Below are 23,801 nucleotides of genomic sequence, written 5' to 3' on the forward strand. Positions count from 1 at the left end.
CCAAACCTGGTGAAGATATTCTTATGCACAAATTTAGCTACAATACGAGCATTATTAGTACTGGTGGAAATCGCTTTCACTCATTTCTAGAAATAATTCACATCTAATAAAATATAAGAATGACCAAAAGACAGGGACAAGGTCCCATGAAGTCTATGCCCCAAACGTCAAAAAGTTCTACTTCCAAAATATTTGTCAGTGGTAATTCATGATGCCTAGAGATGTTTCCTAACATCTTGCATCTATCACATGATTTCACAAGGGTATAACTATCTTTGAACAAACTAGACCAATAAAAACCAGATTGCAATACCTTAGTTGTTGTTCGTAATGCTTCAAAATGTCCACCATACGGTGAATGGCATTGCTCCAAAATTTTTTGTGCTTCGACACCATCCACGCATCTCTTAATAACTTGATCAGCACACCTCTTGTACACAAATGGATCATCCCACAAGAAGAACTTGATATCATGGAAAAACTTCTTTTTCTGATGATGGCTTAAATCTAGAGGAAGAGTACCACAAGACAAAAAATTCGCAATATCAGCAAACCAAGGAGGTACAAAATTTACCTCGAAGAGCTATTTATCTGGAAATACTTCTTTTGTTGCTCCTTCTTCTTTCGTCTCCTCTAACTCAAGTATCGACAAATGGTCTGCCACTTGGTTCTCACTCCTTTTTTATCTTTGACCTCGAAGTCAAATTCTTGTAGTAGCAAAATCCACCTTATCAAGCGTGGTTTTGCATCCTTCTTGGCGAATAGGTAGCGAATAGCTGCATGGTCAGTAAAAATAACTACCTTTGTGATGATCAGATAAGGCATGAATTTGTCGAAGGAAAATACTACTGCAAGCATCTCCTTTTCAGTCGTAGTGTAATTTTGCTGTGTAGCATCCATGTTGCGACTTGCATAGTAAATTTCCCTAAACATCTTTTCTCTTCTTTGGCCTAAGACAGCGCCAACTGCATAGTCACTCGCGTCACACATTAATTCAAATGGTTCCTTCCAGTCTGGTACTATCATAATCGATGTTGTCACCAATGCTTTCTTGATATTTTCGAATGCCTGCAAACAGTCATCATCAAAGATAAAAGTAGACACTTTTTCAAGAAAATTACATAGGGTTTAGTGACTTTAGAGAAATCTTTAATAAATCTACGATAGAACCCCGCATGTCCTAGAAAGCTCCTTATTCCTTTGAAGTTCCTTGGTGGAGGGAGTTTTTCAATTGCAACCACTTTGGCTTTGTCTACCTCCAATCCCCTAGAAGACACCTTATGTCTAAGAACAACACCCTCATGGACCATAAAATGACATTTCTCTCAATTAAGAACTAGGTTCTTTTCCTGACATCTCTGCAAAATAATGGATAAGTTATGTAAACAATGATCAAACGAAGAGCCAAATACTGAGAAGTCGTCCATGAATACTTCCATGATGCCCTCCACCATATCTGCAAATATGACCATCATGCACCTCAGGAAAGTAGCATGCGCTTCGCATAGCCCAAAAGGCATCCTTCTAAAAGCGAACGTGCCATAGGGGACACATGAAAGTAGTCTTCTCGTGATCTTCTGGCGCTATAGCAGTCTGGTTATAACCTGTATAACCATCTAAAAAGCAAAAATGACAATAACGAGCAAGTCTATCAAGCATCTGATCAATAAAAAGCAATGGAAAATGATATTTACGTGTGGCATTGTTCAACTTCTTATAGTCAATACATACTCTCCAACCAGTTACAGTACGAGTAGATATTAGTTCATCATTTTCATTTCTTACCACATTTATTCCACCCTTTTTAGGTACAACTGGCACAGGAGACACCCAACTACTGTCAGAAATAGCATAAATCACACCAACATTTAACAATTTTAGCACCTCATTTTTTACAACTTCCTTCATCGCTGGATTCAACCTCCTTTGATGATCCACATAAGGAGTATACGACTCCTCCACCAAAATTTTATGCATGTATATAGTAGGGCTAATTCCTTTAATATAAGAAATCGACCATCCTAATGCAGTTTAAAATTTCTTCAATACTGTCAACAATTTATCTTTTTCTTATCAAGTAAGGGAGGAAGAGATGATTACCGGATATGTCGACATCTAACCTAAGAATGCATAACAAATATAGCTTGGTAGTTCCTTCAAATCTGGGGAAAATGTTATTACCTCTGTTTGCTCATCTACGTCAACTCCTCAAGCGGTGCATCTTTTTTTCTTTCTTTCCGCAATGCATCAAGGGCCACAAGTTGCTCTTTCAGTTCCCAATCATCTTCATCATCAGTTCCAGTGGCACCAACCAAAAATTTCCAAGGGGTCCCTAATTCCTGCACAATGAAGATATACACATGAATCTATAACATCAATAATTTTACAAATACTTACCTCATTTGACCTTTTCATGGCATGATAGATATTAAAAATGACTGCTTCTCCACCAACTCTCAAGGTGAGTTCTCCCTTATGTACATCTATCAATGCTCTTCCAGTCGCTAGAAAAGGTCTCCCAAAAAATTAATGGAGCATCGTGATCTTCCTCCATATCTAGAATAACAAAATCATCAGGGAAAATAAATATATCCACTTTTACTTGTACATCTTCGACGATCCCACATGGATATGTGAGTCTTCTGTCTACAAGCTGCAAGATTCTAGTGGTTGGTTTAACCTCTCCAATCTCCAATTCCCTGTAAATAGAAAATGACATTAGATTAATACTTGCTCCTAGATCACATAAAGCTCTACTACATTGAGAACCACCAATAAAGCAAGGAATAGTAAAACTCCATGGATCTTTTAATTTTTGTGGTAGCTTCTTTTGCAGAATGGCGCTACACTCCTCAGTCAGCTTCACGGTCACATACTCGTGTAGCTTCCTCTTCTTAGACATCACATATTTAATGAACTTTGCATAGTTTGGCATTTGCTCTAAAGTATCAACAAATGGTATATTGATGTGAATCTTCTTGAAAATCTCTAAGAATTTTGCAAACTGATCATCCAGATTCTTCTTCTTGAACCTCTGAGGGTATGGAAGGGTCGGCTTCAATATACGAGTCTGTTCAACTTCAACTTCAGTATTGGACTCAATTTTTTTCTCCTCGATCTCCTCAGATTCACCATCTTCAACTGTCTTCTTACTTTCCACTTTCTTTTTGGATGTTTCAACTTCAAGTTCTTTTCCACTTCTCAAAGTAACTGCCTTGCATGGCTCCTTTGGGTTAACTTCAGTATTACTTGGGAAATGGCCTCTATTCTGATCTCTTAATGCAGTAGCCAATTGTCCAATTTGTGTCTCCAAGGATTTCTTCGTGGCACCCATATTTCCTATGTGAGTTTCCATACTATCAAAACGAGACTCAGTCCTAGTCATTCTCTTGCCAGATTCAGCAACAAATGTACATACCTGATCCTCAAATGATGGCTTCTCTTTCTTTTTTGATGTATTGAACCCCTGGGGAGGATTCAAGACATTCTTATTATTTGCATATAAAAAATTCTCGTGATTTCTCAAACCAGAATGATAAGTATTAAGGGGATGGTTACCTCGATATCCTCCATAGCCACCAAAATTCATGTTGTTGATGTACTGAGATTCTTCAGGAAGAGGTGGTTCTTCAGCGACAATCGATGGACCCTCAGTCTCTGTTGTGCTCTTCATAGCTGCGATTTGTGTGGTCAGTGCAGATACTTGAGTTGTCAGTGACGTAATAGGATCCACAGCATAAACTTCAATTGTCCTCTCTACTCCTGACCTCTCAGACGGCCATTAGTAGCTATTTATAGCCATCTGCTCAAGTAAGTCATAAGCTTGATCAGGAGATTTGGCAAAGATCGTGCCACCAGCTGCTGCATCCACTGTTCCTTGTGTATGCCCATTTAGACCGTCGTAGAATAATTCAATTTGCACCCAATCTTCAAAACCATGGTTCGGGCACTTTCTCAATAACTCCTTGTTTCTTTCCCATGCCTCATACAACTGCTCAAAATCAGTCTGCCTGAAAGCGCTGATCTCGATCTTCAACTATGCAGACTTCGCAAGGGGAAAATATTTAGCAAGAAACTTCGTTGCTAACTCCTGCCATGTCGTGATGCTCCCAAGCGGCAGTGATTGGAGCCATCCTCTTGCTTGGTCCCTTAGAGAAAACGGAAACAAACGCAGTCTAATAAAAATCATCAGGAACAGTATTAATCTTTACCATGTCAATAATCTCCAGGAAAGTCCGTAGATGCACGTGAGGGTCTGAAGTGGCGGTTCCAACAAACTGGTTCTGCTGAACCATATTTATCAGAGTAGGCTTTAGCTCGAAATTGTTGGCGTTTATAGTCCCCCGAGCAACGCCAGAATAATGTGTGTTGATCACTGGTCGGAAGTGATCTCTCATTGGTATAGCCTCTGGCGGGTTATGTCTGTCATTCTCTCTGTTTTCGGCCATTGCTTGGATCTCTTCTCTTCTTGATTTTCTTAGTCTTCGCCCAGTTCTTTCGATCTCCGAATCAAAGATAAGCAAGTCAGGGCTTTGCGATCTTCGCATGCACTGTCAAACAGAGAAAATGAAAAAATCAGTAATTATTATAATAAAACAAAAATAACTCTAAATTAAAATCTAGACTAATTGGTAACAATACTAATATAAATTTAAATTTTGACACTCCCCGACAACGGCGCCAAAAACTTGTTGCGTATTTTCCGCTAGCAAGCGTACGGTTGTCAAGTTTTAATTTATGTGAGTAAAGTATCATTCCCACGAGGAGTGTGTATGTAAGGTCCAGGAATTTAATTCACGTAACCTGAATGCATGCAATCTAGGATTTCTATTTTTAATTATGTGTTTAATTATTTAATATATTTTATGCATAATTCAGGCATGATAGGATTTAATTCACGAAATTTTAAAAGTTCATGCATTAGGGTTTTTAGACGCATTTCATGCTCGAACGAGGATCGGAGACCGGAGAATTTGCAGGAAAATTATTTTAACTACACGATTTATTTTTATAAATTAATTTAAAGCATTTTTAAGTGTATTTTTCAAAAATGGGAATTTTTGGGTAATTTTACCCGCAGAATTTTAATTTTTATACTGTACGAAAATTTTATCGAATTGGAAGACTTTTCGAGGGTTCGACTAATATTTTCAAAATCTTTCCAACACGAAATATTTTTCGAGAGTGTGTTTGGATTTAATGGGCCTACTTTTAAGCTCTTTGGACTCAAAACGCTTTTAATCTCTTTTAAATTAAAGTTAAGGTCCATTAGCTTAAAGTTTAATTATTTAATTAACCTCAAAACTAAACCTAAAGCTAAACCTAAGTGATCAGCCGACACCCTCCTCCCACAGCTGCTTTCTCTCTCGGGTTCAGTGCTATTCTTCAAGAAAAAACTTCGGTGGTCTCTTGTTCTTGCAAAGTTTTTTTATCATCAAACATCATAAGGCACGCTTGTAAGATCTTTTTTGCATCACCCATGTTTATATTGCTGATGTATGTCCATTCATGCAATAAAACTTTCGATCCAAGCAGGAACAAGAAGGGCTTTCGACTTTTACTTATATTTGTGCATCCTATGATTTGTACTCAAGTTTCTATTTTTTTGTTTCAAGGGACTGCCATATTTTGATGGTAAGGGGCTGTCTAGATCGTGACTGATAAGGTTTATGTGCTGGTGTGCAGATCGGTCAGGTTTTGTTGTGTTAGGGTGAGGGCCGATCAGTTGTGAGGGTGAAGGGGGTTCGATCCACGCCTCCATGCTACACCAGCTGTGCAAGAGCCTCCTCCAGCACTAGACCAGGCCCTGGTGGGTCTGAGTTGGGGTCTGGGGCAGCTTGAAGCGTGCTGGAGTGACGGGAAGCTCGATCGGACCAGGTAGATGCGCATAGGTCTCGGTAGGGCTTGGGGTTGTTCTTCGGTTACTAGCTGTTAGGAGCGTGCATGGGGGCGGTGGTTTGGTTCGGTTAGGCACCTTAGATTCTGGTCTAAGTTCCTGGTGGGCGGGCTCGTGGATGGTGCATCGGGTTTAGCGAGTGGTGTGAGTTTTTGGGAAAGAGGTGCTCGAGGGAGGGGTGATTAAGAGAGGGCCGAAGGTTTTGCCATTCTGGAATTTCAGCCGTGAGCCTAGGGGTCTGATGTTATGGTTTTAGGAGCTTTACAGTGTTTTTAAGCTATGATAAAAGTTTGGAAAAATTTGGTTAACTTTCGAGTCGATTCGTGTTAAAACCAAGATCCTGGTCCAAGTTTTAAAACGAATCGGTTAAGTTATGATTTTGGCTCGAGTTTACGTATAGGATTGTTTTTTTATATGTTTTGGATTATTTTAAGGAGTTGGGTATACTTCGGGTCAATTTTAGAGGTTCAAGGGTGAAACGATACTTTTTGGGTTTCTAGAGGCAAAATAGTCATTTTGCACCCGAGATGAGGTTTTGATCTTGGCAGCGCCGTAAGAACAAATCTATTGTATATTAAATGTTCATGCATCGTGATTCAAGATTTTTAAGATTTTATGAGGATATACGTTGCATGCATGAATTTAAAGAAAATTTCATTTGTGCATGATTTTTATAAGTGATGTAAATGATGATGTTTCTAATGATGGGAATTATTTGTAACTATCGAAATATATGTAAATGTTTAAGATATATATGTAAATGATGATGATGAGGCCTAGGCATAGTGGATGGGTAATCCTGTCATTGATGTCGGACAGCCGTCGGGTACCGCGGTTCTATGTATGATGGATCCATCGTAAATGATGATGTACGATAGTCACCTCTAATGAACTGAAAGATGAATGATAAATGATGAATGATGATTAACGATGACCTGTTTTGACACGTCACGATTGCATATGACACGCTTATGTTAAGCTTTTAAAGTTCATGAAAGATATGTTGAATATGATTTTTTTTACTGCTGTGTGCTATATATAGGTATTTGTTATTTATGGTACAGGTGTGTTGAGTCTTTAGACTCACTAGGCGTGTGTGATGCAGGTGAGTTCGATGTCGAGGAGACTGGAGGTTCTGGACTCTGAATTAGCAGGCCTGGTGGACGACACGACCCGCTGACCTTATGATTTTTCCGCACATTTATGATGTTATGTTTTGGAGAGGATATGAGTATTTTATACATTGTTCTATTTTACTGTTGGATGTTAGAATTTTACTCACTTCTTTTACTCCGTTATATTTTATGGGTAATTGTTTGTGATAAAATTTTTTTAAGATGCTTTTAAGTAGGGTTGTATGCATGCGATTCATTTAAATGTTTATACTCAAAATAAAGAGCTTTAAAAAAAATTATTTCCGCACTTTTAAAAATGAGTAGACGTTTCAGTGTATGTAAAAAGTATATCAGTGCTTGTAATTAAAATAGTCACGACTTAATCTAGAAGAATCAATAAAAGGTTTGGTTTGCTGTGAAAGAATTAATTGCAAATAAATATTAATCAAATCACCGAATCGAGAAAATATCAATGATAGAAAATATTTAGATGAGTGATTTCACTAAGTTTCCACAATAATTATTTCCGGTTGAATTTATATTCATGAATTCCAATTATTTAATGGCCAAGAACACTTAATTATTTCATTCCCCTCATTCCCAAGTGACGAATAAATTGTATCATTCAAAATTGGATCCAAACATTCCTAATAAGAATCTAGGTTTAAATGATAAATGCAAACGATGTTCTTACCTAGGTCTCGCTAAAGTTATACGACTTCCGAATGATATAAACATTCAACGATGTTTCTCTAACGATATATAATCTTAGTCCCTCTCCCGAGTTGTAGAATTAATCAGACAACAAATAATTTATGGCCAGTAAACTAAGGTCGAATAAAAAAAAACAAACACAATTAAACCAAAAGAAATTCAATCATGTAAACAACCACGTCAAAACATCATCCTCCAGACTGGAAAAATTAGTTCATAACGAAATCCAAATAAAAACAAAGCATGTTTGAAAGTCTGGACATCGCAATACAAGAAAATAAAGGTGAAGGAATCAGATAACAAATCAGAAGTGGCTTTTCTGTCCCAAATTCGTAGTTCTTCATCTTCGTGATCGATCTTTGCGCTCCAGATCTTCTTCTCGTGTGTCCTCTTGTCTCTCTTATGAAATCATCTCCAAAACGGCTGCCCTTTTCTCTGAAAACCTATTTTCCTTTTATTGTTGTGTACGGGCCGTAAACAAAAGCCCAATTGTCGAATTTTCACCGCCATTAGCGCCGCGGCGCTGCCCAGGCGCTCGTCTCTCGAAGGTCTGGCGCTGCGGCTCTGCCCCTTGTCTCTTGGCAATGTAGGCATCGCGGCGCCTCTCGTCAGCGCCTAGGCGCTAATAACTCGGCATGATAGCACTGCGGCACTTATCCCCCGCACACAGTAGCGCTGTGACTCTAGTCCATCAACCGTTCGACCTCAAACTTGCCTCTAATCCTCATCAATCATCCATTAATGGTTTATCTCCGGCACGACACAAAAACAACAAATACGAAGCATAATTCAGTCTGAAACTAAGATAATTCAAATGGATTCTCATATAAATTAAGTGCAATTCTTTCACTTATCAATGGGCTCGAGTTTACGTTAAGAAATGATTATAAGTATGATTTAAGGTGTTTTAATAAGTTTGGATGGACTAGGGTCGAAATTTTAAGGTCCAGGAGTAAAATGGTCAAATTAGGGTTTCAGGGGCAAAATGGTCATTTTGCACCTGAATCGAGTTAGCAGTCCTGACAGTACCCTGACAAGTGAAAATGCATGTTTTAAATGTTTATTTTATCTGAGTATGGAATTTTTATGAAAAATGCTGAAAATATGTTTCATGCTTGGTATCAAGAAAATATATGTATATGCATGAATTTCTATAAGTGATGAATATGATGACATGATATGAAGGAGGTGAATTGGTTGTGACTAATACGAACATGAACACGAAACATGTAAGGCCAAAGCTCAGTTGACGGGTGAGAGTGTCGCTGATGTCCCCGCCGCTGGTAGCATGGTTATACGTAGATGGATCCATCGACCAACAGCTGGTACGAAAGTCACAACTAATGATATGAATTCAATAGAGAGAAAACGAATACGTATATGATGACTTGATTTGAATATAAATATGTTTTAAGTTTATATTATGTTTATTAATATCATGAAAGTTATTTTAATTACAGTACTTTTTATTGTTGCTTGATATGTATATGTACTTTGCTATACGGTTCAGGTGTGTTGAGTCTTTAGACTCATTAGGTATGATTGAGGCAGGTCAACATGTTGTTGAGGAGACAGGAGGTGCTGAGGACTGAGTGGACTGAGCTGGTGGCGCACGAAAAGCCCGAGGACCTTGTGATCCTTCCGCAAATTATGATTTTATGAGGGTTATGGTTAAAACAGTATTTCAAAATGTTCATGATTTTTATACTGTGATGGTTGACAGATTTTTAGCAATATGTTAGTGTTTATTTTAAACAGTAACTTTTAAGTGGGATTCACGTTTGAGAATTTCAACTACAGTTGATCTTACTCATCAGTTGGAATTATTTTATGGAACATGTTTCGAATTTTATAAGTTTTATGTGTATGTTGGTTTTGGCCATGGCTTGGATTATTTTTTTTAAAAAAAAATTCAATAGTTTTTTAGACGTTTCATGAACCTTAGTGGATAATAGCCATGAGATACCCTAATAATATGAGTTAAATTCATGGGAGTTCCACGTAGTTCACATCAAGTATATCAGTGGAAGTCACAACTTTCGGCATCTAGGTCTTCTCAATAATATGAGCCAGAAAATGATCGCGGGTAGCGTTCACTATGCAACCACCTTTGATGGAAGGCAAAAAAATATTAAATTTTCTTTCAATTTTTCTTTTAATGGTTTGATTTAAATTTTGAATCTTATCCTAAATGAAGTATTTTAATTTTGAAAATTTGTATCATGATTAATTTTAAAATATCGTGTCATGTTTGTTTGTATAATTGTCATATTCATGCAATTTTTGTTATTATATTAATAATAACTCTCATACTGGTTAGTTCTAATATATCACATTTATTATAAATAATAAAAGATGATCGATAATCAAAAGCTAATTGATCCATATGAGCCATATATGGATCCATATCCAAAATCTATGTAAATGCAATATTACATAAGCTTACAATATTTTTCATGTTTTCGAACTTCAAAATTCTTGAGAATCGGGGTCCACCATCTTCAAATCTTGATCTCCCACTAAATCTAATATTTACATTAAATTAATTTTTATGGCACATTGGAATATAAATTTAAAGCATGGGAACGTGGGCCATAAACCAGACCAACTTTAAATAATTATCAAATGAATAAAAACACAATATGTAAAATATCCTAATATACACCTAGAAAATTTTTCGTGACTCGATCATCTTTTTACCATATAATATTGAATATTATAATAAAACAATAATATCAAATATTATTAACAATTCATATATCTTACAAATAATTTACTAACCGCCATAATTAAGATTAAATTAAAAATTAAATAAACATATTTATTTTATTATCCAATTTATGAGTAATCAAATTTCTTTGTAAAACACAATTTATCATAAATAATAGAAATAATATTTAGATTATTTATTTTATAAGTTGTTAAAATTATTTAAAAGGACAAACATAAAATTTTAATTTTTACTCATAATTTTAAAAAATTGTAAAATGGAATTCGGGCATAAATATATTGATCCATGTGCTAGGATTGCCCGAAACCATTCGGACGCCCTTGTTTTCTGCCATATCAATTGCCATAAATTTTCAGGCGGGCAACTGTTTCAACCACGGGAAATTAGGAAAAAAAAATATTTATTTTCAAAACGAATATGGGCAGTTTCCGCTGCCCAGATCTAAAGTGGCTGCTCGAGGGTAGCCGCAGTACGCGTGCATATGTTCTGCCCGGGACTGTTATGGGCAAAACGCGCATAAAATAAATTTTTTTTAAAAAAAATTTTAGGGCCTGCAATTTTAGATTTCTTGTGCGGTTAGAAACAATTCGTTTAACATGATACAAAGAAAAAAAATCATACGATTGAGAAACCTTGGCTCTGATACTAATATTGGAGAAACCTTAGCTCTTATACTTAAGCTATGGTTAACTTAGAATACAATCCTTTCAACTCAGATATCTCGATCGAATCTGCAACTATTGTTATTTTGAGAGTTGCAATTGAATTCAATAACAATGTGATGTATCTTTGAGTAATAATAATGACATGGTAAGTGCAACTGATAAAACAACATTCCAAAATGCGCATGTCTTACTATGTCCAGATATTTCTTGCACTATTAACTCATCAGATCACATAGGATATCTTCAACCGTAGGTGAGCGGTGAATCCCAGACTACAATGCATTGACTCCTATGTATTTCGAAACTACACCGTACATCGCTACCTGATGACCCTCAATGGAGTCTATAAACGGATCGTAGTGCATGCATGTACGCAGAGCATTTACGTTGTTCCCGGTCAAATGACTAAAGGTGTACGACCATAACCGCGGCTTATTTCACTCGATAAATGATAACCACTTGAAAAGCCCGAGGGAAGGTTGTTCAGCAGATCATCAAATGATCACACATATGTATGAATGGACATTTATATTCCATTAGCAATTAAAGATGACGTTTAGATCACAAATACTAATCTCAAGATCAAGCGACCTTTATCCTAATTTTAAGCGGCTGAATCGACTAGGAAACTGTTTAGAGTATATGGTACGCTCTCTAATGAGTTTCATGATGTTACGTTAAGAGGCAGACCTCATGGTACATATAGTATATTCAATAAAGATAATTTTACATAAAAGTCAATAGCTGAAGCCACAAGTTGGCTCGCTGGCGTCTACTCTAATACGTTGAATTGTTGGCATGAGCATTTAAGAGTTCTGGTTAACATAACCAACTTAAGATGTGGAGCCAAAACCAGCCTGATGCTGGCTGCCTCCATGAATATGAACATATTCGATCAAGAATTAATTGCCATTAAGAGCGTTTATCAATATGTGTGACTTTTCTTCTCCAGCTTTGACAAAAGATGCGGTGTTTGTCAGCAGTGGAGAAGTCATGAAACTGGTCCTGCACAAAGTGAACAACGTAGGCTTTAATGGAAGAGGGCCATAATAGAGCAGTGAATTGGCCATGCAATAAAGGATCCAACATAAGATTTGCTGGAAGAGGTCCATATATAGTTTGAAGCAAATGGGCATGCATGGTGTGGCAACAACAAACGTGCACTTCTTTTTTGTCGCTAATGTGGATAAATCTAGTAAAAAAAATTGTTGGAAATTCGTTTTCAGAGTGGGCTCAAGTTTGCTCAAAAGTTTAAATGATCAGTTCCACGGGTTGATAATGAGAGTTTGGAAGGAAACGTTGATCCATGTAGCGAATAAGTTATTGTTGTATTTTGATTTTTCGGAAGCTAATTTCGAGTGGACGAGAAATTAGTGCTCAAACTAACGACAAATGAAATTCTGACATTCAAGCCCAACAATTACCAGAATGTCTCGAGATAATTCAAGGGACAAAATCAAATCATGTTACAGACTTACCCTTCCAAAACAGACATTTATGCAACCCTTACCAGTGTGCAACCTTTGTGAAATGGTGTCTCTACTCTTGAACAAAAAAACTCAGGTTCAGCCATAATACTATCGAAACCCTACAGTCATTTCAAATGAATTTTAAAACACATCCTTTCTTTGCTCTTAGTAAATTCTAGTTCTGAATTTATAAAAAAAAATAACTGTTCCATCCAAACTTCTAATAAGATAACAACTTTTTAAGCTTGGTTTGCGAAAAAGAACGCACAATTTCGAGATTGCATGTCATTATGCATGCTCGCTAGTTCAAATCAATATTGTTTTAAGAAAAATAGAATTGAACTATTGCTTGACTAATTTTCCTGAATCGTCCACATGTTGTTCCACCTAAAAAGGTGAGTTTTTTGGCCAACAAATTATTACTCTTGGTGTTTTTCTTTGCCCCCTTGACAGTGTAGATTTTACATGTTCGTTCCAGTGATGATAAATGTCCAGCACAAAATGACAATTACAGTGTTGGTACAACCAAACATCTTTCATCGTCTTTGCCCATTGCCTTCAATCCAGTTACTGGTCCGAAACGAGGTGACTCTGGCCATATGGGCCATAAAATTTCCAAGAGTATGCACCATATCATGGTAAAAGAGAGGGATCCCGCCATCTTGGCATTGTGACAAATTGAAAAAGGAATGAAGAAGAAATACAACCATTATCTTGAAACAAGACATAACCTTAAACTCTTCCACCACGTGCATGTATTCTGCATCCACAGCATAATTGTTACAGACACAAAAAGGTCTCATAACATGATACACAAGGCGAGACGCACAATTAACTTTTTAAAAAGTGTATTTATGTACTATATCATTATATGAAGGAAAAAAAAATTGTTATTGTTGAAATAATTAAGCTTTGCAAAGCGAAAATTCATCAATATTGCTTTTTCTTCAGAATGCTTGCTACGCTGCCCTGCTTCTTATTTTTTTAGGATTTATGCTTTGTCCTTTAAAAAAACAGCTTTGGGTCTAGGATTTGCAGCTGATTTTTGTTAAAAACAATACAGAGAAGCTGTGCAACCATCACTCAAAATACGGCGGAAAATAGAACAAGATAGCACACTGCCAATGCCATATGAATTTCAGAAAACAACACATCCAGACAGAGTTCCCATGCTTGTCCAGTTTGCCTTCAACCTGTCCACAATCTTAATATGTGATACTTCTCTAGCACTTGCACACACATTTGCCAAGTAAATTTTGTTATATCCAAGATGATACACATCTCAACAAATGAGTTAGATTATGTTTGTTTTTTGCCAGCAGTATTAAAATAAATAAATAAATAATGAACGAATAAAATGTTTCACGAACACCTCAGTACTAGCAAGTAGCATCGCTTTAGTGCTCTCATAAATTACACCTACACTAGCATATGAACGTTGATATGCACCACAATCCACAAATACATATTTCGGTGTATGTTAATTGCACAATTTATCAGCCAGCTACTAAATATTAATTAATTGCTCATGATAATAATACTTTTTGACTAGAAAAAGTAACGAAGCAAAACTCATCATAAAACATGTGAAACACCAAAGGTAATAAATAAATTATTGAAAGAATGTGCCAAAAGCTAAACCTTGATGGGATTCACAAACTAGTATTCTTCATTCCACTTGAGGAGAATAAACAAGTTCAAAGTATTTAGCTAAGTGAATTTTTGGCATTCTCAGTTATACAGCATAACTACATATGCTTCCTGTTAACGAGAATTCAATCAGAAATTCTTCAATAGTTTAAATGAAACGGAACCATTCCCCGGGTATTCATAACAAAAACACCAGCAATACCGAAAGAGGTTGTCCCATGCCTCACATGTCAACAATTACGTTGGCCATCTAATTATACATGTGGGATTAGCGGTGACTGATAAGGGCAGAGTTTTGCACTTAAATAACCCAATTAGTAGGCATGTATTATGATAGTGTCGAACGGAATTATGCATTTTTGGGTCGTTTTGAATGTCAATACAGGAACCTAGGCAATATACGTATATCGGGACCAAATGATGCATAGTGCAGCAACAACCGCGTCCCAGCACAGGAAGTAAGGGAGACAGAAGCATGCTCGCACCTGCACCAGATCACGCGCAGCCGCGACGCGAGAGTGCACAAAAATTCCAGAAGCATGCGCGCACCCGTGCATGATGCGTGCAGAGACACAACATAAGTGTACAGCACGTGTATAAAAGGAAGGAAACCCTAGAAAAAAGATGAAAAAAAAGAGGACACACAAAAAAGGGCTGAGAGACGAGGCCTGAAGCAAAAAGTGACGGGAAGAAACTCGAAGACGAAGCCCGCATCATCCGGGGACGGAGTCGCATATTTGGATTCGAGTGATCTTTTCTGCTCTCACTACAATCTCTTAGTTATTTAACGATATCGAAAAACATAAATTTGCTTTATCGTTTTTCTGTTATGAACTAATTTATTTAATCTAGATGACGACATAGCTTGGTCGAATCTATATTCGTGAATTGTTGATTTATATATGCAAATTTCTTATTATTTCTTATTGTTTTATTTATATTTTCTGGATATTATTGCTTTCAATTACTTGATCAATAACTGGATAGTCATATTTATTCGAGATCTATCACTCGGGAGAGGGGATTCGATTAACCATAGGAAAATACATCGTTGGTATTTATAGAGTTCGGAAGGTCTATAATTCCACCAAACCCATTGAAAGAATTATAGTACTATTGAAATTATTTAATGTTGGCGTTTTAATAAGGATATTGAAATCGATATTAGATAATTAATTCCTATGTGTCACTTGGGAAAGAGTGTATGAATATTTGAGAATTCTGGGGTAGAAAACGGGTTGAATTTATGATATGAATATAAAAGTTAATGATAATTTAATATAGTGAAACCAAATGAAATCGCACCTCTAGATTCTTTGTTCTCATTGATTTTAAAGTGTTGTGTGCTTGAATTAGTTTTGTTTATAATTCATCATAAAATTTACTTTAATTATCTAAATAAAGGTTGAATATTCTAATTATGGTAGTAATACATTATTAAATTACGCTCCCAGTGGGAACGATATATGTGCTTAACAGAATAATAAAACTTGATACCGTACACTTGAGGGTAGCAAATAGTGCAACAAGTTTTTCGCGCAGTTATCGGGGAGTGTTCTGTTTAATCTTATATTAATATTGTTACCAATTAGTCAGATTTTAATTTAGAATTGTTTCAATTTATTAGTTATTGATTTGTTGTCTCTCATTTTTTTTGCAGTGTAAGCGAAAAACCCAGAGCCTCGATTCTTTGCTTTTTGATCCAGAAATTGAAAAGACTGCTAAAGCCTTAAGAAAAGCACGAAGAGAGGGGGTGAAAGCAATGGCTGAAAACAAAGAGAATGCAAACTCACCCCCTGGCATGGTACCTATCAGGAATCACTTTAGGCCAGTGATCAACACAAACTACTCTGGCATAGTTCGTGGAACCATCAATGTCAATAACTTCGAGATGAAGCCGGCATTAATCAACATGGTTCAACAGAACCAGTTTGTGGGAGCAGCAACCTCTGATCCACATATTCATTTACGGACATTTTTGGAGATTACAGATACGGTAAAAATTAATAATGTTTCTGATGATATTATTAGACTACGTTTGATTTTATTTTCTCTAAAGGACCAAACAAGAGGTTGGCTTCAATCGCTACCTTTGGGAAGCATCAATAAAAATTTTATCAAATTATTTTCCACCTGCCAAATCCGCTCAGTTGAAGATTGAGATCAGTACCTTCCGGCAGAACAATTTTGAACAACTCTATGAAGCCTGGGAGAGATATAAGGAATTACTAAGGAAATGCCCAAATTATGGCTTCCAAGATTGGCTGCAGATTGAGCTATTTTATAATGGTTTGAAACAACTGTTGATGCAGCTGCTAGTGATACAATTTGTGCTAAATCCCCTTAACAAGCCTACGACTTGCTTGAGCAGATGACCATCAATAGGTATCAGTGGCCTAGTGAGAGATCTGGAGCAAAGAAGACGGCTGGATTATATGCTGTGGATTCGATCACATCGCTCACTGCCCAAGTATCCGTTCTAATCACATAGATTGCAGCCATGAATAAGGGAATCCAGAACACGTCTGAAGTAGCAACTGTGGCTATAGACAAATAACCAAGCGTGGAAGAAGCACAGTACATCAATAACAACAACCGCGTATATGGAGGCTATCGAAGTAACTCTATCCCTAATCAATATCATCCGAGTTTGTGTAACCATGAAAATTTTTCTTATACAAACAACAAGAATGTATTAAACCCTCCTCTGGGGTTTAACAATCAAAAGGGTGAAGGCAAACCTTCTTTGGAAGAACTGGTTGGGACATTTGTGGCTGAATCTATTAAAACGATGGGAAAAACTGAATCTCGTCTCGACAATATTGAGACACATATGGGAAACAGGGGCGCCACCATAGTTGTCAAAGGCTAGGCGAGAGGCGCAACCAGGCGTGGACATTGCCCCAGGCGCAACGATTCACAAAGGCGAGCCCAGGGGGTGATGTAGGTCGAGCGTCTGGGGTTGTCCCATGGGGTGATGTAGGTCGAGCGTCTGGGGTTGGTGAACCGATTCATTGTTTTAGATCTCGTGCTTCATCTTCTTCAAACGAGGTAAGGGCATCTACATCCAAAACAACCAGAAAAAGGCCGATTTCACATCTTTTGGATGAAGAGGAAGAAGAAATTAATGTTGATCAAGAGAGTGGTGAAGATAAAAAAGAATACAAGTCCGAAAGTTCTAGGGACTCTGATGATTCGATGGAAGAAGATGAACTTGATTTGGATGATTGAAGAATTTTAATTGTGTTACTTATTATTATGAACTTATTAATTATTTGTTGTATTGTGTGACATTGTGACTTAATTATTTCATATTTTAATATATTATTCTAAAATAAATATATTTTTAAAAAAAAATTAAAAATGTGCACCTTTCTTCGATAAAGCACGCGCCTCGCCTTGTGCCTCAGGCTCCAGAGCCCTTGTGCACCTCGGTGCGCCTTGCGCCCTTGACAACTATGGGCGCCACGATGAAATCCTTAGAGACGCATATAGGCAAGCTTGCAAATGCCTTAAAAAATCAGAATAAGGGTCAGTTCCCAAGTAACACAAAAGTGAATCCTAAGGAGCAGTGCAAAACCATCACATTAAGAAGCGGCAGGAGATTGGAATTGTGCTTCCAAAGGAGATAAATGATGTAGATGAGACAGTACTAGCCAAAATAGTGGAAAAAGGTCAAGGAAAGGAAGCGACGATGAGCACAAGGGAGAACCGGAAAGATAAATCTACCATACCCACAGAGGTTCAAAAAGAAGATTTTAGATGATCAATTCGCGAAATTCCTTGAGATTTTCAAGAAGATTCATATCAGCATCCCATTTGCCGATGTGTTAAAGCAAATGTCCAGTTATGCTAAATTCATCAAGGATGTGATGTCAAAGAAGAGGAAACTGCAGAGTTCGAGACCGTAAAGTTGACAGAAGAGTGTGGTGCAATCCTCCAAAAGAAGCTACCACAGAAATTGAAAGATCTGGAGAGTTTCACTATTCCTTGTGCAATTGGTGAATTGCGAGTAAATAGAGCTTTATGTGATTTACGAGCTAGTATAAATTTAATGCTACTCTCTATTTATAGGACCTTAGAGTTAGGAGAAGTGAAGCCAACCACCATCACTTTGCAGTTAACAGACAAGTCGCTAATGTACCCGCGAGGAATAGTTGAGGACGTGTTAGTTAAGGTGGACAAATTTATCTTCCCCGTTCATTTTGTTGTACTAGATATGGAGGAAGATCAAGATTCACCTTTAATTTTTGGGAGACCATTCTTAGCCACTGGTAGAACATTGATCGATGTACACAAAGGAGAACTTACCTTGAGAGTTGGGGGAGAAGCTGTAATGTTCAACATATATCATGCCATCATAAAGTCTGACGAGGTAAGCACATGTATTGAAACTATTAAATGTCGAGGTGATATACGCTATTTCTGATAATAGTTGGGTGTCACCTGTGCAAGTTCACTTGGCCTGTCACTGATTGGCGTGTATGTACAAATATAGGAAGTTAAATAAAGCCACTCGTAAAGTCCCACTACATGCATGCACAAAATCTTGATGGAGGAGTCATACACTCCTTACGTAGAACACCAAAATAGATTGAACTCGGGTATGAAAGAAGTAGTAAAGGCTGAAGTATTGAAACTATTAAATGTCGGGGTGATATACGCTATTTCTGATAGTAGTTGGGTGTCATCTGTACAAGTTCACTCGGACTGTCACTGATTGGCGTGTATGTACAAATTATAGGAAGTTAAATAAAGCCACTCGTAAAGACCATTTCTTACTCTTTTTTATTGATCAAATGCTTGATAGACTTTTACGATATCATCACTATTGTTTTTTAGATGACTATTCGGGATATAATCAGATAGCAATTGCACCGGAGGATCAAGAGAAAACTACATTCACTTGTCCGTACGGAACCTTCGCCTTTAGGAGTTTAGGAGATGACCTTTGGGCTCTGCAATGCATCTGCTATGTTCCAAAGGTGCATGATGGCCATCTTTGCTAATATGGTGGAAGAAATTATGGAAGTTTTTATGGATGACTTTTCGGTATTTGGCTCATCTTTCGATCATTGTCTGCATAATCTGTCACTTGTTTTTCATAGATGTCAGGAAAAAAACATAGTTCTCAACTGAGAAAAATGTCACTTTATGGTTCAAGAAGGTATTGCACTCGGTCATAAAGTGTCATCACATGGATTGGAAGTTGATAGAGCCAAAGTAGTCGCTATTGAAAAGCTCCCGCCACCGAAGAATGTAAATGGAATAAGGAGTTTTCTGGGATATGCCGGATTTCTATAGATTCATTAAAGATTTTTCGAAAATTACGAAACCATTATGCAATCTGCCAGAAAAAGAGTCAACCTATAATTTTGATGATGACTGCTTAAAGGCTTTTGACAGAATCAAGGAAGCACTGATTTCTGCACCCCGTTATGACAGTACCTGATTGGAAAGAACCATTCGAACTGATGTGTGATACCAGTGACCTTGCTTTGGAACACCAAGAGCAGTCCTAAGTAATGAAGGTATACATTTCTGTAATATATATTTTAAAGCACTCCTGGACAAATATAACATGAAGCACAAAATGCCACTTGCGTACCACCACAAACAAATGGGCAGTCAGAGGTATCCAACCGGGAGATCAAGCAAATACTGGAGAAAACTGTGAAGACAAATCGGAAGGATTGATCAATCAAACAGGATGATGCACTATGGCTCTATAGGACAGCATACAAGACACATATAGGGATGTCTCCATATCGGTTAGTATTTGTACGGTAAGTTGGGGGTATTATCTGTAAATCTATTTTTTTTATATTGAAAAAAAATGTTTTATAAATGCTTTAATTATCCAGTCTGAAATAAGTAATATATTGGCCAATGATTAAAATTGACCCCAAATCGGGAGACATGGTGCACGTGTACAAATTCTTTAAAGTTCACAACCATTTATGCACTTTCGCCATGATCATTGATACACCTGATAAAGAGATAACATTTATTGCATGCTATGTATTACTGAATAGACGACATGGGCTGGGGGGGTGGTGGTGTCTTGTGGTGGGTACTGTGGTGGCCAAGCTGGTGGTGGTAAAAAGGCCGCATCCTCGGGCCCAATTGGTGGAAAACGTTGGGCTAGCACCGACGTAAAGACCATCATATAAGACATAAAATCATTCGTCGTGTGTCGGTGCTCTGCCAGCTCTTGGTGCTGAGTTCGCATATCCTGCTCCTTTCTGAATAATCTGTCTCTCATACTCGTTCTGTTGATCGGTGGTCGTGGTGGTTCTCGGCGGTTTCTGGCTCGTTGATTATAGGCTGCCATGTCAGCCTGCCTCTCGACATCTCTTGCCTATGCCCTGGGTTTCCAGTGAAAACTATGATTGGTGCCTCGGCCTTTAACACATGTTCATTCGCTCCCCATGTCACATTGGCACGATGGCATAAGCCAGTGACAATATGTTGACAAGGGAGACCAACAGTTATAAGCCCTACACCCGCACACATGATGGACCAATGAATTATCTTTCCTAAGTCCATCGTCTTTCCTGTCATGATGGCGTAGACCAATGCCACCTTATCCTTTTTAACCTCAATTTGGTGATTCTAGGGCATGATTCTTGCTAAAATGAAAGATGCCTAACTTCTTGGGCCACGGAGCAGTTCGGATTTCTTTAATGTGATCGGAGCACCTTGGCTCATTCTCCATTTCGCACCATCAATGCACATGTCCCTGATCATGACACCGCAATCTACTGTGCCTGCCATGTAGTGTACTCGTCGTGGTCGAAGCAGGTAGATTATAGATCGAATTGATGGTGTCCGAGTCAAATGGCACCAATTTTCCTCGCACCAACACCTTAAAGTCTTCGTGCCTCACTCGCAAGTTAGCGTAAAATTCTCGGACCACTGGGATGAAGCGTCTAACGGTGATCGAGCCAGATCCAACCACCCCCCCCCCCCTTATGCACGATCTGTTGCACAATCACTCATTCTTTTATAATTGACCGAGAGAGAGTATTTTCGTAGATACTAAGTGTTTCTTCATTCCAAAATTTATTTGTATCAAAAGAGCGAGAAGAAGAAGCACTGTCCTTTGATTTCTTTCTTGGAGGCATGATATTCAACAATAATCCACCACGTTTAATTCAAAATCAGATCTAGAACACTGCGTCCTCCAAAATCACTAGATATTTGTAAAAATCGCAAACAATGTCAAATAGAAGATGTTGTCACCTTAGAAGAAGAGGTTGAATGATGAGGCCGCAGTAGATTTGAGAGGAGGATTGCCGGAGCAGAGTTGAGACAGACTGGGGAAGATGGGGGCACGGCGGCGGAAAGTGGCGATGGGCTTGCGGGTGGTTGTTATAGGGCGGACGTGGTGGGCCGCCGGTGGTAGGGTGGGTGGATACGGAAATAAGTTTTTTTTTTTTGGTTATTTTGGTGAAAATCGCGCAGACCCGAACTCTTAAAGACGCAGCAGCGTGAGCAGCATTTCTGTAATTCCGGGCGTACTTGGCGCGCGGCTGCACGAGGTATGGCGCTGGTTCGCGCACCTCTCTGTAATTCTGTACTGATCAAGCGTGCGCGGGTGCGCGAAATGTCGCTGGACTGCCACAGCGCGCACTGCTGCGCGAGATGTGGCGCCGATGTGCGTGCCTCTCTTTAATCGCCACATTTTTTTTAAAATAAACAAAATCTATAAATCTATATTTCTTTATTTATAATTGAAAAAAAAATGTTTTATAAATGCTTTCAGTATCCGGTGTGAAAGAAGTAATCTATTGGCCAATGATGAGAATCGACCCCAAATCGGGAGACATTGTGCATGTGTACAAATTTTTAAAAGTTAACAATCATTTATGCACTTTCGTAATGATCATTGATACACCTGATAAGAAGAGAACATTTATTACATCCTATGTATTACTGAATAGATAACATAATTTTAAGACATTTTGTGGTTTCTATCTGATATGAAATAAATGTTACAAGTAACACAGATTTGTATCTGTGTGTACCTTTCTGCTCTCACTACAATCTCTTAAGTTATTTGGAGATATCCAAAAACATGAATTTATTACATCGTTTTTCCGTTAATAACTAATTTATTTAATCTAAAGAACGACGTAGCTTGGTGGAATCTATATTTGTAAACTATTGATTTATATATAAGACTTGTTTTATTTATATTTTTTGGATATTATTGCTTTCAATTACTTGATCAATAATTGGAATGTCATATTTATTTGAGATCTATCACTCTGGAGAGGGGATTCGATTAACCATATGAAATATATAGTTGGTGTTTATTGAGTTTGGAAGGTCTATAATTCCACCAAACCCATTGAAAGAATTATAGTACTATTGAAATTATTTAATGTTGGCGTTTTAATAGGGATATTGAAATCGAAATTAGATAATTAATTCCTATGGATCACTTGGGAAAGAGAGTAAGAATATTTGAGAATTCTGGGGTAGTAAACGGGTTGAATTTATGATATGAATATAAAAGTTGATGATAATTTAATATAGTGAAGATCAAGTGAAATCGCACCTCTAGATTCTTTGTTCTCATTGATTTTAAAGAGTTGTGTGCTTGAATTAGTTCTATTTATAATTCATCGTAAAATTTACTTTAACTATGTAAGTAAAGGTTGACTATTCTAATTACGGTAGTTAATATATTATTATATTACACTTCCTGTGAGAATTATATATGTGCTTAACCGAGTACTAAAACTTGACATCGTACACTTACCGGTAGCAAATAGTGCAACAGCGACCAATTAGTTGTAAGCCCAAATGTTTCCACGAGATAATGAAAATGACGAAAATTTTTACGATCCACAGCTATACTTCGAAACTCAGAAAGACAAATTCCCTTGGTAAGTCCTCATTGCATCGACAATGTACCCACTCCACTGGAGAAGACATCGATTTGCAGAAAATTCAATCACAAACGCACAAATTACAGAAGTACATAAAGTATTTGCTCTTCCAGAGAATAGCTAGGGACAAGACTAGCCATTTCAGTAAATGGGAAGTATGATTTTAGCACTTATATTTTATATGTAATTGAAGTGAATTATGTTAGTTTTCGAGCATGATTGTGTTTGGTAGTTGTTTTGCGTCTTATGCAGGGATTTAGGCAACATGCAATTTTAGGGGGTGAAAAGCATGGAAAAACAAATAAAAGATGGAAAGGACAGCCTGACTGAAAAGGAAAGAAGACGAAAAATTCAGCAGCTGAGACGCCCCAATACCGATTTCTGGGCGTCCCAGCGCCTGCAGTTCCGTTGGACAAATTTAAAGATGAATGTCAGGCGACCCAGCCCAAGATGTCAGGCGACACAAGGACACTAATGTGGCTAGGGCTTTAAAGACCAGCACCAAAATGGACACACTTTGAGAGATCCACAAAACCAACACTTTCATAGTAAAGTCTTCCGCACTTAAAAACCAACCCATGCCAGCAGAATAACCTCAGTTTATCTCCTATCAAATTATGATTTTCAATGGTATATGTTGATTTTTGGGAGAATTGAGTCA

The 23,801-nt window shown here is 37.5% G+C and overlaps 1 protein-coding gene across 1 annotated transcript; it reads right to left on the reverse strand.

Annotated features, from left to right (window-relative positions):
• Positions 1–2,473: 2,473 nt before the first annotated feature.
• On the reverse strand, positions 2,474–3,673 carry LOC140983828 (uncharacterized). Its single transcript, XM_073450985.1, has one exon. The coding sequence runs from the start codon at positions 3,671–3,673 to the stop codon at positions 2,474–2,476; it is 1,200 nt and encodes a 399-aa protein (XP_073307086.1).
• Positions 3,674–23,801: the final 20,128 nt, after the last annotated feature.

Source organism: Primulina huaijiensis, chromosome 9 (genome assembly GCF_012295235.1).
Source record: "Primulina huaijiensis isolate GDHJ02 chromosome 9, ASM1229523v2, whole genome shotgun sequence".
NCBI classification, from domain to species: domain Eukaryota; kingdom Viridiplantae; phylum Streptophyta; class Magnoliopsida; order Lamiales; family Gesneriaceae; genus Primulina; species Primulina huaijiensis.